Raw genomic sequence first — 15,924 nt, forward strand, 5'->3', positions numbered from 1 at the left:
AAGCGCACATGAATTCCCTGCATGCTGCTCAACCCAACTTCTCCCCACATTGTTAACAGATTTTCACCCACTTTTCCATCCCCCCACACCCTCCCTAAACATGACCAAAATCTGCTCGCATAATAGTCTCCACGACTAGTACTTATAAGCTATGTGAGATTTTGCTATTTTCAATAATACCCCTTACCAGATCAACACTTAAGTCAACCCCCTAAGGAATGTCTCCTCCTGATACGAAATGTAATATTTTTCCTACTTCCTGCCCACAAGGATGATCGGGTTTGTTTAGTTCTTTACTGGTGAAGAGCACGAAAGAAAACCCACTCTGACGGCAAACCTGTCAACATCACTTATGAGTCTGCAGGTGAGCAAGTGTGATTTCCTTCAACTGAAAGCTGAGTGTCTCACTTCCATGCAATGTTCTCTAGCCAAACTGGGTGTCTTCGGATAGTTTCCATTAATACTGACCCAAATACCAGTATAATGACCCCAAGACAGCTGTGATTAAGGAGTGAAAAAAAACAAAATCACACTTCAACTTACATCTCCCAAAATATAAAACAAAGTAAGAATAAGGGCATAAATTAAAAAAAAAATTCATCCTCCCCAACTGGTAGGTCATCCGGAATGGTCACTTTTACTGTGGCTATGCTCTGCTGGAATCAGTCAAAAGTTTGTTCCTGATTTCGACTGGGGAGCCAGCTGAGCTTTGGGCGCACGCTGATGACGAGAATGAGCGCAATGGGACTGAGTCTGCTGAGGCTGGCGAGAAGGAGCATACCTATGTTTCAGTAGTAGGAACCCCTTTTTGACTTATCCAAAAACCTCCTGGATGAGGAGAAAGGTGCAGATGTCTGGCGAGAGAGAGTATCAATGGTGTCAATATGTTTCTTGATGAGGTCAGTGACCTCCCTTCCACCTGGTCTCCAAAAAGGTTATCTCCCTGCATGTGGCATCTGCCAACCTCTGCTGGACTGCCAGGTCCAAGTCAGAGACATTCAGCCATGAGAGTCTGCACATCACTATACTTTTGGGCAGATATCCTGGATGCCACATCAAAGGTGTCATAGGCACCCCTGGCCAAGATCATTCTACATGCCTTCTGCTGCTTGACCAACTGGCAGAGATCTGGCCTGCTCCTGTGGGAGAGAATCTGCCAAATCCAACATACTGCGCACCAAGTTCCTCAAGTAGAGGCTTGTTTAGAGCTGGCAAAATTGAATACGGAAGATGAGCATAGAGGCCTGATACATCTTCTGCCCAAAAGAATAACTTCTGTGCCAGGGGGTACCAAAGCATAATCTCTAGAACTCCTGGCTCTTTTGAGCGCAGATTCCACCACCAAGGAGTGATGGGGCAACTGGGGCTTATAAAACATGGGGGAGCTCTGAATCCGGTACATCGTGCCTATCTTCTTAGGGAGGACAGGGATCGACAGAGGGGACTCCAGTTCTTCACCTGAACATTCAGCAGGATCTTGTGATGTTGGACCATCACAGCCTCTCGAGGAGGGAGATCATAGTGCAGGACTTTGAACATCTCAGCCCTGGGGTCGTCCACCATCTCTAAATGAATTGGAATGGCAGCCGCCATTTCCCTGACAAAAGATGGAAAGAAAAGGCTCTCAGGTGGAGATTTTCTTCTTTTCTCCAGAAGGGAAGAATCAGACGGGATGCCACAGGACTCCTCCTCTGAGAAGTACCATGAATCCTCATCAGACTCCCATGAGCGCTCCCTCCTTGGTGTCGGCAAAGAACTCCTCATGGGAGGGACAAGACCCGATAAAGAGGAATCATATCCTCGAGAGGGGTGTTGAGGTATTGACTCCATCCTTGGCTCCAGCGAAGACTACTTCACCCACGTCGAGGGGATGCCAGTACGAGCAGCCATGGACACTGGTACCACATGCAGCATTGGCATCGGAGACCTCACCGCAGGCTGAGGGCCCTGCTGGGTACCAGCAAGAGGCATGGCTGATACAAGCACCCCAGAAGCCGATACACACTGTTGTAATAACCCCGCCAAGTGCTCTTGGAGTATGGCCCGGATGTGCTCATCAAGAGAGACCATCGGGAAAGACTGGGGTGTCAGGTCGGAGACAGACTGCAGACTCTCGGGGTCGAAAGGGTACCCAGTCCTGGCTGCCTGCAGACCTGTGCACTGGTACCTCTTGTATGGAGGGGGAGCAGTCCTCTCAGTGCCGATGCTTCTTGGGGACCGAAACCCTCAGTGCCCTGGTACCATGTGTCGAGAGGGATCGATGCTGATGCTTCTTGGCCTTCGCCCAGTGCCGGTCATCAATGCTCCTCAGTACAGACGAGAACGATGTCCAGTCCTCATGTCGCCTTGGATTCGGGTCCGATGCTGAACAGTCCCGGGGCACTGTACAGCCATCGGCATACAGGCACGTGGAGACCTACTCGATGCACGCCCACTCCCAGTGTCCGAGACAGGCCTAGCAGTTTATATGGACCAATGCACTCAATGCCGGTGCAACTAATTTCCGTGGGAGAGCTCCAATTCCCTTCTACCTGCCTGGCACTACTCCAGCTGCTCTGTGATGCTGAGCATTTGGACCAGGCTCCAAAAAGTTTCTCACTGGCCAGCTGAGTCCTTTTCTTCATACAAAGGTAAGAACGCAGCTTGAAGGGGTATGTTCAGGCCTCAAATACTGGAGCCACCAAGAATGAGTGTCTGTGCCACAGATGGTCCTTACTAGGTACAGCACTTAAAGACACTGGGAATCTTCGATGACATGGAAGGAAAAACAGCCATGGACAAATCAAATGGCTTGATGGTGCCAGAAAAAGGGGCAAAGCACCAGAAAAAATATGAGGAACAAGACCTGACTGGAGCATAGGGCTATGAGGGCCTAAAGAGCGCGAGAAAAATAAGAAGACTTCAAAAGTGGAGAAAAAATACCTAAAAAAAATAAGGGAAATGGGAAAAAGGCACAAACCCAAAAAATAGGAGGAAAAAAATCTCCCAAGGAAGGCACAAATGCTCAAAAAAAAAGCACTTGCGCACCAGATGATGTGAGAAGCTGCAAATCACGCGTCCTCTCCTTACAGCGGATGAGAAGAGACTGCTGGTCCTGCGCTCCCACAGCATAAGTGCATAAGTACATAAGTAGTGCCATACTGGGAAAGACCAAAGGTCCATCTAGCCCAGCATCCTGTCACCGACAGTGGCCAATCCAGGTCAAGGGCACCTGGCACGCTCCCCAAACGTAAAAACATTCCAGACAAGTTATACCTAAAAATGCGGAATTTTTCCAAGTCCATTTAATAGCGGTCTATGGACTTGTCCTTTAGGAATCTATCTAACCCCTTTTTAAACTCCGTCAAGCTAACCGCCCGTACCACGTTCTCCGGCAACGAATTCCAGAGTCTAATTACACGTTGCGTGGGAAGGCAATCACACATGTGTGGTGGGGACGCTGCATGCCCTCTTAAAGCTATATTTAGCTTTTAATGCTCCACACTAGGCAACACGGATGATGTCACCTACATGTGAGAATATGGCCCGCTTGTCCTCAGAGAATTCTATAATGGCATTTGGGCACCCAAATTATGTTACAGAATACTAGCTGAAGTCGGCATCTATGTGTCAAATTCTTGAATGTGCAAGCCTAAAAGTAACACTTTAATGAATAACTTACAGTATTTGTAACTTAAGAATATAAATGGGAGCCCCCACCTATGTCCCTCTGCACTTACGCGCTGTGAGTTGTGCACATCAATTATAGAACATAAGTGCTGAAATACTGGGACAGCTCAAAGGTCCATCAAGCCCAGGATCCTGTTTCCAACAGTGGCCAATTTAGGTCACAAGTGCTTAGCAAGATCCCAAAACAGTAAAACAGATTTTATACTGCTTATCCTAGAAATAAACAGTGGATTATGGACTTTTCTTTTTGAATATTATTCTAAACTTTTTTTAAATCCTGCTAAGTTAACTTCTTTCATATTTGGCAATTAATTCCAGAGTTTAATTACACGTTGAGTAAAGAAATACTTTCTCTGGTTTGTTTTAAATTTACTACTTAGTAGTTTCATTGCATGCTTCTAGAATACAGCTTAGCATCCAACTAGCACTTAGGCACCTAAGGAAAAGTTATGTCTTACCTAATAACCCATTGCTCTGGATTGGTCTGATAGGACCAAAGGAAAGAAAGTTATGTCCTCCAGCGGATGGAGATAGAGGAAGAAAATAGTTCTTGTGACTCTATGCAGCACTGAATCAGGAGATGTGCAACATACAATATGTTAGGAAAAATGTACAAGTAGAATCCTTCTGAGAAGTTATGAGAGAAGAGGACATTTCTCTGGTAAGTGAACACTATTTTGCTTTATGCTTTGGGAACGTAAGGATTGGGGTTTAAAGGAGGAATTGTAGGTTACTGATAGGCAGAATAAAGATAGAAAAAAGCAAATTTTATCAACTAATCTCTATAGTCTTTCCCCCTTAGTTTTAAGTAGAGGAGTGTGGTAGCCGTGGGCAACCTTCGAAAGCTAATCAAGAAATGCATTAAGTTATGTCCAATAAAAAAGGTATCATCTTATTTTCTTTTCCATGTTTTATTTTGTTTGATTTCTATTGATCCCCTTAGTTTTAAAACTTTAACTTTGTTCCACAGCATTAACACATAGCCTCTAGCAGGCACTGCAGGATCTAGTAGGCATCTCTGAGACCGGTGGAAGGAGGATAACCAGTGGGAAACTGTCATAACGGGGTACAAATTATATTGTAGTGATAGGGTGGATCGAATTGGTGGAGGGGTAGCATTGTATATTAACAAGAGCCTTGAATCAAATAGATTGAAAATTCTGAAGGAAACAAAACACTTCTTGGAATCACTATGGATTGAAATTCCATGTGTAAAGGGGAAAAGGATAGTGATATGAGTGTACTACCATCCACCTAACCAGGATGAACAGACGGATGCAGAAATGTTAAAGGAAATTAGGGACGCAAACAAATTGGGCAACACAATAATAATGGGTTATTTCAATTACCCCGATATTGACTGGGTAAATGTAACATGGGGGGATGCTAGGGAGGTAAAATTCCTTGACGAAATCAAGGACTGCTTTATGGAGCAGCTGGTACAGGGGCCAACGAGAGAAGGAAAAATTCTAGACTTAGTCCTTAGTGGAGTGCATGATCTGGTGCAGGAGGTAATGGTGCTGGGGCTGCTTGATAACAGTGATCATAATATGATCAAATTTGATATTATCTTTGAAGTAAGTACACAGGAAATCCAATAGGTTAGAGTTTAACTTCAAAACAGGAGATTATGATAAAATGAGAAGAACGGTGAAAAAAACTTAGAGAAACGTCTGTGAGGGTCAAAACTTTACATCAGGCATGGATGCTGTTCAAAAACACCATCCTGGAAGTCCAGGCCAAACATATTACGTGTATTAAAAAAGGAGGACGTAAGATCAAAAGACAGCCGGCATGGTTAAAAAGTGAGGTGAAGGAAGCTATTAGAGCTAAAAGAAAATCCTTCAGAAAATGGAAGAACGAACCAACTGAACATAATAAGAAACAGCATAAGGAATGTCAAGTCAAATGCAAAGCACTGATAAGGAAGGCAAAGAGGAACTTCGAAAAAAAGATTGCGTTGGAGGCAAAAACACATAGTAAAATTATTTTTTAGATGTATTAAAAACAGGAAGCTGGCGAAAGAATCAGTTGGACTGCTAGATGACCGAGGGGTAAAAGGGGCGATCAGGGAAGACAAAGCCATAGCGGAGAGATTAAATGAATTCTTTGCTTCGGTCTTCACTGAGGAGAATTTGGGAGAGATACCAGTGCCTGAAATGGTATTCAAAGCTGGCAAGTCGGAGAAACTGAATGAAATCTTTATAGACCTAGAGGATGTAATGGGGCAATTTGACAAATTGAAGAGTAGCAAATCTTCTGGACCGGATGGTATTCATCCCAGAGTACTGATAGAACTGAAAAATGAACTTGCGGAACTATTGTTAGTAATAATATGTAATGTATCCTTAAAATCTGGTGTGGTACCGGAAGATTGGAGGGTGGCCAATGTAACGCTGATTTTTTAAAAAGGTTCCAAAGGGAGATCCGGGAAATTATAGACTGGTGAGTCTTACGTCGGTGCCGGGCAAAATGGTAGAGACTATTATATAGAACAAAATTACAGACCATATTCAAAAGCATGGACTAATGAGACAAAGCCAACATGAATTTAGTGAAGGGAAATCTTGCCTCACCAATCTATTACATTTCTTTGAAGGGGTGAACATACATGTGGATAAAGGTGAGCCGGTTGATATTGTGTATCTGGATTTTCAGAAGGCATTTGACAAAGTACCTCATGAAAGACTCCAGAGGAAATTAGAGTCATGGGTTAGGAGGTACTGTTCTATTGTGGATTAAAAACTGGTTAAAAGATAGAAAACAGAGAGTAGTGTTAAATGGTCAGTATTCACAATGGAGAAGGGTAGTTAGTGGGGTTCCCCAGGGGTCTGTGCTGGGACCGCTGCTTGTTAACATATCTATAAATGACCTAAAGATGGGAGTAACTAGTGAGGTAATTAAATTTGCAGATGACACAAAGTTATTCAAAGTCGTTAAATCACAGGAGGATTTTGAAAAATTACAAGACTGGGTGTCTAAATGGCAGATGACATTCAATGTGAGCAAGTGCAAAGTGATGCATGTGGGAAAGAGGAACCCGAATTATAGCTACGTCAAGCAAGGTTCCAGGTTAGGAGTCACCGACAAAGAAAGGGATCTAGGTGTCGTCGTTGATGATACGTTGAAACCTTCTGCCCAGTGTGCTGCGGCGGCTAAGAAAGCAAATAGAATGTTAGGTATTATTAGGAAAGGAATGGAAAACAAAAATAGGGATGTTATAATGCCTTTGTATCGCTCCATGGTGCGACCGCACCTCGAATATTGTGGTCAATTCTGGTCACCGCATCTCAAAAAAGATATAGTGGAATTAGAAAAGGTGCAGAGAAGGGCGACAAAAATGATAAAGGGGATGGGACGACTTCCCTATGAGGAAAGGCTAAAGCGGCTGGGGCTCTTCAGCTTGGAGAAAAGACAGCTGAGGGGAGATATTATAGAAGTCTATAAAATAATGAGTAGAGTGAAACGGGTAGATATGAAGTGTCTGTTTATGCTTTCCAAAAATACTAGGACTAGGGGGGCATGCGATGAAGATACAAAGTAGTAAATTTAAAACGAATCGGAGAAAGTTTTTCTTCACTCAACGTGTAATTCAACTCTGGAATTTGTTGTCAGAAAATGTGGTAAAGGCGGTTAGCTTAGCAGAGTTTAAAAAAGGTTTCAACGGCTTCCTAAAGGAAAAGTCCATAGATTATTATTAAATTGGACTTGGGGAAAATATTTCTGGGACAAGCAGCATAAAATGTTTTGTACTTTTTTGGGGATCTTGCCAGGTATTTGTGACCTGGATTGCCCACTGTTGGAAACAGGATGCTGTGCTTGATGGACCTTTGGTCTGTCCCAGTATAGTAATACTTATGTACTTATCCACTAAAATTTGCATGTGCACCTGGCAGCACACTATTCTTTAAGGCACGGTGCCTAATTACTAGTGCGTAACTCAAAAGGGGGCACGGTCCTGGACGTTCTGAAAAGTTGCACGTGTAGTTACAGAATACTGCCTCAGTGCACTTGGGTGCCAGCATTTACACCAGGTTTCAGCAGGTGTATCCAGCAGCAAATTTTGAGCACCAATTATAAAATTCCTCCCCCCCCCCCCATTAGTGTGCAAATGGTGCTTACTTTAAAGCACTAACATTATAGAATACTATGTTTGCAATGTGTAAGTGACAGTTGAGCGCTAAGTAGAATTCTATAAGTTTAGTACACAACCTACATAAGGCGCAACTACAAGGGGTGCATACATGTAGGTGGAGCATGGGCAGGACCCACACAGGCGCATAACTTATAGAATACAAGTTACATGCTAAAGAGCAACATTTATGTACTAACATTTACACCTGCCTTTTACATTGCATAAGTGACAGCACTTAAATTTTTGTGTGCAAATGTCAACTTAAGCTGTATTCTATAATGGCGTCTGGGCACCCAGATATTGTTGTAGAACTCGTGCTCAACACCTAATTTGCACGACCCTTACAGAATTACCCCCAAATGTTTACACTGAAGCCACGATTGACAAAGCAGCGCTTATGCAATACACTAGCCATCTATACTAACAACCATTACACCATTAACATAATACAAGCAAGAGCACAAGATATTCCACCCCTATCAATTACCACCATAAAAAAGGTTTCCAAACAAGCAATACATCTGAATAATGGTCCTTCACTGTAAAGGACAGATTTCCAAAGAAAAGAAACATTCGCTATCTTTTGAAACTAAAAATGAGACTGTGAAACGGCCTGCACACTGTTTTAACTTCGAACAACTCCAAGCTGTGTTCTAGTAAAGGAATGGCAAATTTTCAAGTAAATCCGTGAAATACTTGCTTTTCTCTCTCATATCACATTTACACCAGTACTGAGGGAAGACCAACCAATACATTGTAAAACACTTCCCTAAATCCAGGCATTGAGAGGATTTCTTTTTTACTATCAACTACTTCTCACTGGAGATCCCACACCCAAACTCCACCTAGATTTCAAATTTTGAAACTGTTTGGGACCCTGAGAGCAGCAGGAATTAGTAAAGCTTAGAGATTATTCCTTTATATTTTAGGGGAGGGACCATAACAGATTGGAAGCATGTTCCTTATTCTAATTTAATTCATGATCTATTCTCTGTCTTGAGCAATACAAGTTAAGGTTTTCTTTGGATTTTCATGAGACATTTCATATGACAGCAGGCAGGTCTCAAGACACTGGAATTTAATATGCTTACTTCTATTTCTTCCAGCCTTTGCATCATTATCTCCAAATTTGGGCTTTCCTGCATGGAAATAGCCTCACTGTGCAACTTCTTGTAGCGTTCCATGTTCCAGAGTTCTCGAGCGGTGTCTTCTAGCACATCGTTCAGTAACATTTCACTCACCACATCTGTACTCACTGCAGCCTATATGGGCAAAACAAAATGAAATAAAGGTGGACTGAAAAAAAAAAAGGAGCAACTGTAAGGCAACAACTGTGTAATTGGGAAAATAAAACAGTGAAAAAAAAAAAAGACCTGCACGATTTTTAATTGAAAAGGAACTGGAGAGGAGACCGAGAGAGAAAAAGATTCATAACCACACTAATGTTTTAGCCACATTCCATCAGTACGGCTCTACCTGCACATATGTGTCAAAGGCTCCCTCTGTTAATGGATTTGACTACAATTTGGCACAAGGATCGCTGACTAAGATGCCAACACTCTTGCCAAATTTTAGCCAAATCTGTCAGGCTGGGGAGGAATCTTCCAACTGATGTGCTTGAATTGCAGGGCCATTCATAAAGAGGAAAGAGAAGATGTGATCCAAAGCATAAATCACAGAGGGGCCCCTTTTACTAAGCTGTGGAAAAAAATGGCCTGAGCTAGTTTTGGGTGTGTGAAATTGGTGCACACTGGGCCATTTTTTTTCCACGGTGGGTAAAAAGGCCTTTTAAAAAAAAAAAATGGGGTAAATGGTCATGCACCAATATTAAAAGAACAGCTCGGCTATTTACTGCTTCAGACCTTACTGCTACTCGTGCGGTAATCAGGCAGCGTGCGGTAATGTGGCCGTGCTGCTGATTACTGCCAAAATAGAAAATTATTTTCTACCATGAGAAACTGAGGGCACCATCTTTGGATCTACCGCCGGGTGCCAGTGCTACCCCAGTGGTAGGGTCAATTTGGCACACCTTACCACAGCTTAGTAAAAGGGCCCCCCAGAGAGAACCAGGAACCATGACTTCCTTATAATAGGTTAGTTTAGCTGGAAGCACACACTTCCCCAAATTGTTACAGTAGAAACCAGTAGGTTATCAGTATACGCTTAAGGCTAGCCCCAGTGGCTATGCTACACATGGTCATGATCCCCAGCTCAGGTTTTCCATACCCTGTGCCAGCCATAGCTGAGAATACTGGGGAAAAGTCAGAGTCTTATTGACCTATAAGTGCATTCACTCTGCAGCTCCTCAGTACCTCTCCACTCTCATCCCTCCCTACATTCCTCCCTGGGAACTCCGTTCACTGGGTAAATCTCTCTTATCTGCACCCTTCTCCTCCACTGCTAACTCCATTCCTTATGCCTGGAATAGACTTCCTGAGCCGGTCCGTCAAGCTCCATCTCTGGCCGTCTTCAAATCTAAGCTAAAAGCCCACCTTTTTGATGCTGCTTTTAACTCCTAACTCTTGTTCAGAACCCTTATTTTATCATCCTGACTTTAATATTCCCTTATCTCTTGTTTGTCTGTCCTAATTAGATTGTAAGCTCTGTTGAGCAGGGACTGTCTCTTCATGTTCAAGTGTTCAGCACTGCGTACGTCTAGTAGCGCTATAGAAATGATAAGTAGTAGTAGTCATTGCACAATGGTGTCACCTAATGGTCAGACTGCAAAGTTCTGGAAGGAGTTCTGCTAAGCACTGATGCTGCAATGTCTGTGCTAAGAAAGGATTTAAAATAGGGAGGGGGGAGCCTGAGGTAGTTAATTATACTTAACACCAAAATGCTCTCTAAGCAGAGTCCAACATAAAATATTCTCTAAAATGCAATGACAATTATTCATCATATGAGATCCCAGTCCTGAGTGAGCTGAAGTCCAAAAGAAGCATGAGGAAATGGCCATGTCAAAATCTGAGGAATTTTGTTAAAAGATAAAACAAGAACATGATAAATGAACTTAACCTCAAACACTTAACAACAGGATGCTAAGCATTTTGAATTAATTCCAAGATAAGCCCATACATACACAACAGAGAATGTATATTTATGAGAGTTCTCATCTCCAGGAGCCAGTGTGTAGGTTTGCTATGGTAAAACAAGCTGCCCCTTCAAGGACAGCCATTTGACAATAACAACAACAGAGGAGAAAAACATGTCCAACTGCAGAAGGAAGATCATAACTGGTCTCCCTCCAGTAATTTATCTAAAATGCCATGTTTTATTTATAAAACAACTGTATCTTAATAATACTGATACTATTTTAAAATCTTTTATTGTTGAAGGTTGCTTAGAAATACATAAAAAACAAATTACGGGCAACAGTGAATCCTTCTGAAGACAATTTAATGCTGATGAATTTGAAATGAAATCTTTCATTTAAACAGGACAGGTGCAATGTGGGAAGTAGCTCCACTAATACATGGTAGGAACAACAGAGCTACTCACAGTATAAAACATGAGTGGGATGCGAGAGTAATCTGTCAAGGACTGATCTCTCCCTAGATTAAGAATAGAGCACTAACTTCTCTTTTCATAGACATTAGTTTACTTTTTTCACTACTACTGCATTTGATGTGACCACAGAGGGTTGGTTCAGGTAGGCCCGAGAGCCCCTAACCGGGGAGGTGGGGGGAAGAAATCAGGGGTAGCTACAGGGGAAGGGTGGGTGAGAGGGCCACTTTACTACAATTCTTGTCCCTTTAAAAGCAGCATAATGCACATATTACTTGCATGTTTGGCATGCTCAGGGGCAGATTCATGATTTACATGCATGCTTTATAAAATACCAGATCGTGGCTATTTTTCAAAATCTACACGCCAGTCCCATATAAGTCCAACAACTATCCCAGTTAAATTGGATCCAGCAGTGATTCATTTAGAGCAAAGTCTTCATTTTAAACTGTTTTTAGGTTTTCTTACTCTCAAACATGTATCAAACATATAAAAAATTTTTAAACATATATTGACAGTTTTCATATTTTTCAAGCAACCTCAGCGGCGCTCACTGCCAAAGATGTAAATCTAGCAATGCAACTAGCGCCCACTTCTTCATCGGTTCACCCGGTTTCCTTAATTTTTTAAACTTTTTTACTGTTCTCTTATCAATTAAATTACTTATATTACTTATCTTTTATTTTGCAATCAGACCAAGGGGTTCAACTCCCCGACATGCTTGTTTTGCTCTGCACCGAGCTGCATCAAGGGCTGTCCTCCATAGTCTCTCCCAGCACCAGCTCTACTTTATTTTAACGGGTTTACCCCTTTCCAGTGCTTTATAAAATATGCACTGACATTATGAACATAAGAATAGCCATACTGGGTCAGACCAATGATCCATCTAGCCCAGTATCCTGTTTCCAACAGTGGCCAATCCAGGTCACAAGTACCTGGCAGAAACCCAATTAGTATCAACATTCCATGTTATCAATCCCGGGGCAAGCAGTGGCTTCCCCATGCCCATCTCCATCACAGACTATGGACTTTTCCTCCAGAAACTTGTCCAAATCTTTTTAAAATCCAGATACGCTAACCGCCGTTACCATATCCTCTGGCAGCGAGTTCCAGAGCTTAACTATTCTTTGACTAAAAAAATATTTCAACCCATTTGCTTTAAAAATATTTCCAAGTGATTTCATTGAGTGTCCCCTAATCTTTGTACCTTTTGAAAGAGTGAAAAATCAATTCACTTCTAACCGTTCCACACCACTCAAGACTGTACAGACCTCAATCATATCTCCCCTCTGCCATCTCTTTTCCAAGATGAAAAGCCCTAAGTCTTTCATCATATGGGAGAAGTTACATCTCATCGTTTTGGTTGCTCTCCTTTGAACCTTTTCTAATACCGCTATATCTTTTTTGAGATATAGTGACCAGAATTGAACGCAATACTCAAGGTGAGGTCGCACCATGAGTAATACAGAGGCATTATAATATTCTTGGTCTTATTTTGTATCCCTCTCCTAATAATTCCTAGCATCCTGTTTACTTTTTTAGCGACTGCCGCACACTGGGCAAAAGATTTCAGCATATTGTCTACAATGACACCTAGGTCTTCTTCTTGAGTGCTGACTCTTAAAGTGGACCCTATCATCAGATAACTATGATTCGGATTATTCTTCCCAATATGCATCACTTTGCATTTGTCCACATTAAATTTCATCTGCCATTTGGATGCCCAGTCTTCCAGTTTCCTAAAGTCTTCCTATAATTCTTTACAATCCACATGTGTTTTGACAGCTTTAAATAGTTTTGTGTCATCTGCAAATTTAATCACCACACTCATCATTTCGTTTTCCAGATCATTTATAAATATGTTAAATAGCACCGGTCCCAGTACATATCCCTGTGGCAATCCACTATTCATCCTTCTCCCTTGAGAAAATAGCCATTTAACCCTACCCTTTGTTTTCTGTCCAATAAATAACTCCTAATCGACAGAAGGACATTGCCTCCTATCCTATGACGTTTTGGGTCAACTTGGGTCTAGTCCCACTATTACATTTAGGGGGCATCTGGGAGCCTTGAATGGGGTGGTTGTAGTCAGGTAGAGGAGACTACGTGGGAGGTGGCATGGGTCGGGCTAACCCTCTGGGGAACAGTCAAATGACTCCTGGGAGGAGGAAGAGGTATAAAGCTGAACATCTGAGAGCTGGAAGAGACTGGACTCATTTGCATGCAACTTGCATGGCCGAATTATATGAGGACCTTGTAAAGCTTACAAAAGACTCTGGAAGTTTCAAAGAAAGAGGCCAGGAGCTGGAGAAACTGGACCCATGGAGGTTTCTTCCCAGCCAGTACCAAAGGAACTTTTGGATTGTATCTCCCTCACCCTGAGAGTAAAGGGGCGGTGAGACAGGGCTCTCAGGCAGAGGGGAGCCAAGAGAGAAAGACCAACCTTGAATTTGGCTTGCATTTTCAGCAAGCGGTGCTGGGAATGAAATCTACTTGCATTTCAGCAAGCAGAACTCTGGACACGGTATTCTTCGGCCTACACTTTCGAGTAGGCAACACAGGATGACAATTGGCCACCCTCCAATCTTCAGGTACTATGGATGATTTTAACGACAGGTTACACACCACTAACGACAGAACTCCAATTTCCTTGTTTGTCTCCTTCGTCCGGCCTTGGGAATACCTTTTCAACCCTGGTTCCATAGCAGCCTAAGTTAATGCCTCTGATAATGGAATCATCTAGCAGCAAAAATTTTCTGTTTTGAACTGATTTGTTAGTACTTTGTTGGTGACTTTTGCACCGAGTTATGTTCTTTGTCTTTGGCTCCACCTCCATTCTTATTATGACCATCATAATGCTCTAGTGCAGCAAAAGAATTGTTATTAGTATAGACAACAATTGGAATAGTGGATACCTCTATCACAAGTTATAATCTACCTGAGCCTACTGTGGTCCATTTAAGCTTGGATTTTATCCTCTGTGGCAATGGTGGTAAATTGGCTGGATACTGTGTAGTCCTGAAAGTTTCTATAATTGCAGCCAATTCATATTTGAGTCTGTTAATCTCTTCTCTGGAGGCAGCTAGGACAATCGTCAGTGTTCTTCATCACAAGGAATATTTCTATTTTTTTATTTTTTGTTACATTTGTACCCTGCGCTTTTTCCCACTCAATGCGGCTTACATGAGGCAATGGAGGGTTAAGTGACTTGCCCAGAGTCACAAGCAGCTGCCTGTGCCTGAAGTGGGAATCGAACTTAGGACAAAGATCTAAATATGTATACTTTGAAAGAAAGGTGGGAGATATGATAGAGATATATAAATACCTCCATAGCAGGCGAGTCTCTTTCAATTGGAGTGGAGTAGAGGAGTAGCCTAATGTCCTCATTTTTGTTTTCCATTCCTTTCCTAATAATAGCTAACATTCTATTTCCTTTCTTTGCCGCTGCAGCACACTGAGCAGACGGTTTCACAGTATCGTCAACGAATACTCCTAGATCGTTTTCCTGGTCGTGACTCCTAATGCGTAACCTTGCATCATGTAGCTATAGTTCGGGTTCCTCTATCCCACATGCATCACTTCGCACTTTCTAACATTAAAAATCATCTGCCATTTGGATGCCCAGTCTCCCAGTCTCATAAGGTCCTCTTGCAATTTTTTACAATCCTCTTGTGATTTAACAACTTTGAATAACTTTGTGTCGTCGGCAAATATAATTACCTCACTAGTTATTCCTATATCTAGATCCTTTATAAATATGTTAAAGAGCAGCGGACCCAGCACAGATACCTGCGGAACCCCAATATCTACCCTTCTCCATTGAGAATGACCATTTAACCCTACTCTCTGTTTTCTATCCTTTAACCAGTTTTTAATCCACAATAGAACAATACCTCCTATCCCATGAGTTTCCAATGCCCTCTGGAGTCTTTCGTGAGGTACTTTGTCAAATGCCTTTTGAAAATCCAGATATACAATAATCGACCGACTCACCTTTATCCACATGTTTGTTCAGAAAAAAGGAAGAAAGAAAATAAAGACGTTATATAAGCATTTTAAAAAAAGAGAGGGAATTTTTGGATGAGGATCCTTGCAAAAGTTCTCAACCAGGTCCTCAAAGAGAGTGCAAGAAAGAATATAATAGACAGATACATCTTTGACTTGTTATTTGTTAATGTGGGTGCTAGAATTGCTGCAGCAATTTCATAAAAAAATAAAAATACCACTTCAGGTTTGAGTCTAGCTACAAGATAAGGTGCGTTAATATAAAAGGCCTGGCTGGAACGGACTTCCGGTGATGCGGTGAGCGGGTCGGCAGCAGCTTAACTCGGCTCTGAGGTCCCTCGCTGTAGAGCGCTAACATTTATGAGGAAATAAGCTAAAACAACCACCTACCACGACAGCGAACAGTGCACACACTGTATGGACAAGTTCCTCCACAAATCGCCGATGGAAATGGCACAGAAATCTTCAAAAAGAGAAAAAACTAAAGCGGGGGGAAGCGAGTCCAAAATGGCGGACGCGATCGCGGTCGCGGCACCAACTCCTACATTTACAGACGCTCAGCTGGAACAAATAACAGCGGCAGTAATAAAGGCCATGGATCCGCGCTGGAA

At 42.3% G+C, this 15,924-nt stretch overlaps 2 protein-coding genes across 2 annotated transcripts in view; one reads left to right on the forward strand and one right to left on the reverse strand.

Moving 5' to 3' along the window:
* The window catches only part of LOC115456837 (thioredoxin domain-containing protein 17-like), a 531,330-nt gene that overhangs the window by 431,583 nt on the left and 83,823 nt on the right, over positions 1 to 15,924 (forward strand). The gene's annotated exons all lie outside the window — the stretch shown is intronic.
* Positions 1 to 15,924, reverse strand: part of LOC115456835 (protein moonraker-like) — a 126,213-nt gene that overhangs the window by 41,382 nt on the left and 68,907 nt on the right. Inside the window, 1 exon segment of the mRNA XM_030186161.1 lies at positions 8,896 to 9,066. Within this exon segment, the coding sequence (XP_030042021.1) occupies positions 8,896 to 9,066 (171 nt within the window).

The sequence above is a fragment of the Microcaecilia unicolor genome, chromosome 13 (assembly GCF_901765095.1).
Source record: "Microcaecilia unicolor chromosome 13, aMicUni1.1, whole genome shotgun sequence".
NCBI classification, from domain to species: Eukaryota; Metazoa; Chordata; class Amphibia; order Gymnophiona; family Siphonopidae; genus Microcaecilia; species Microcaecilia unicolor.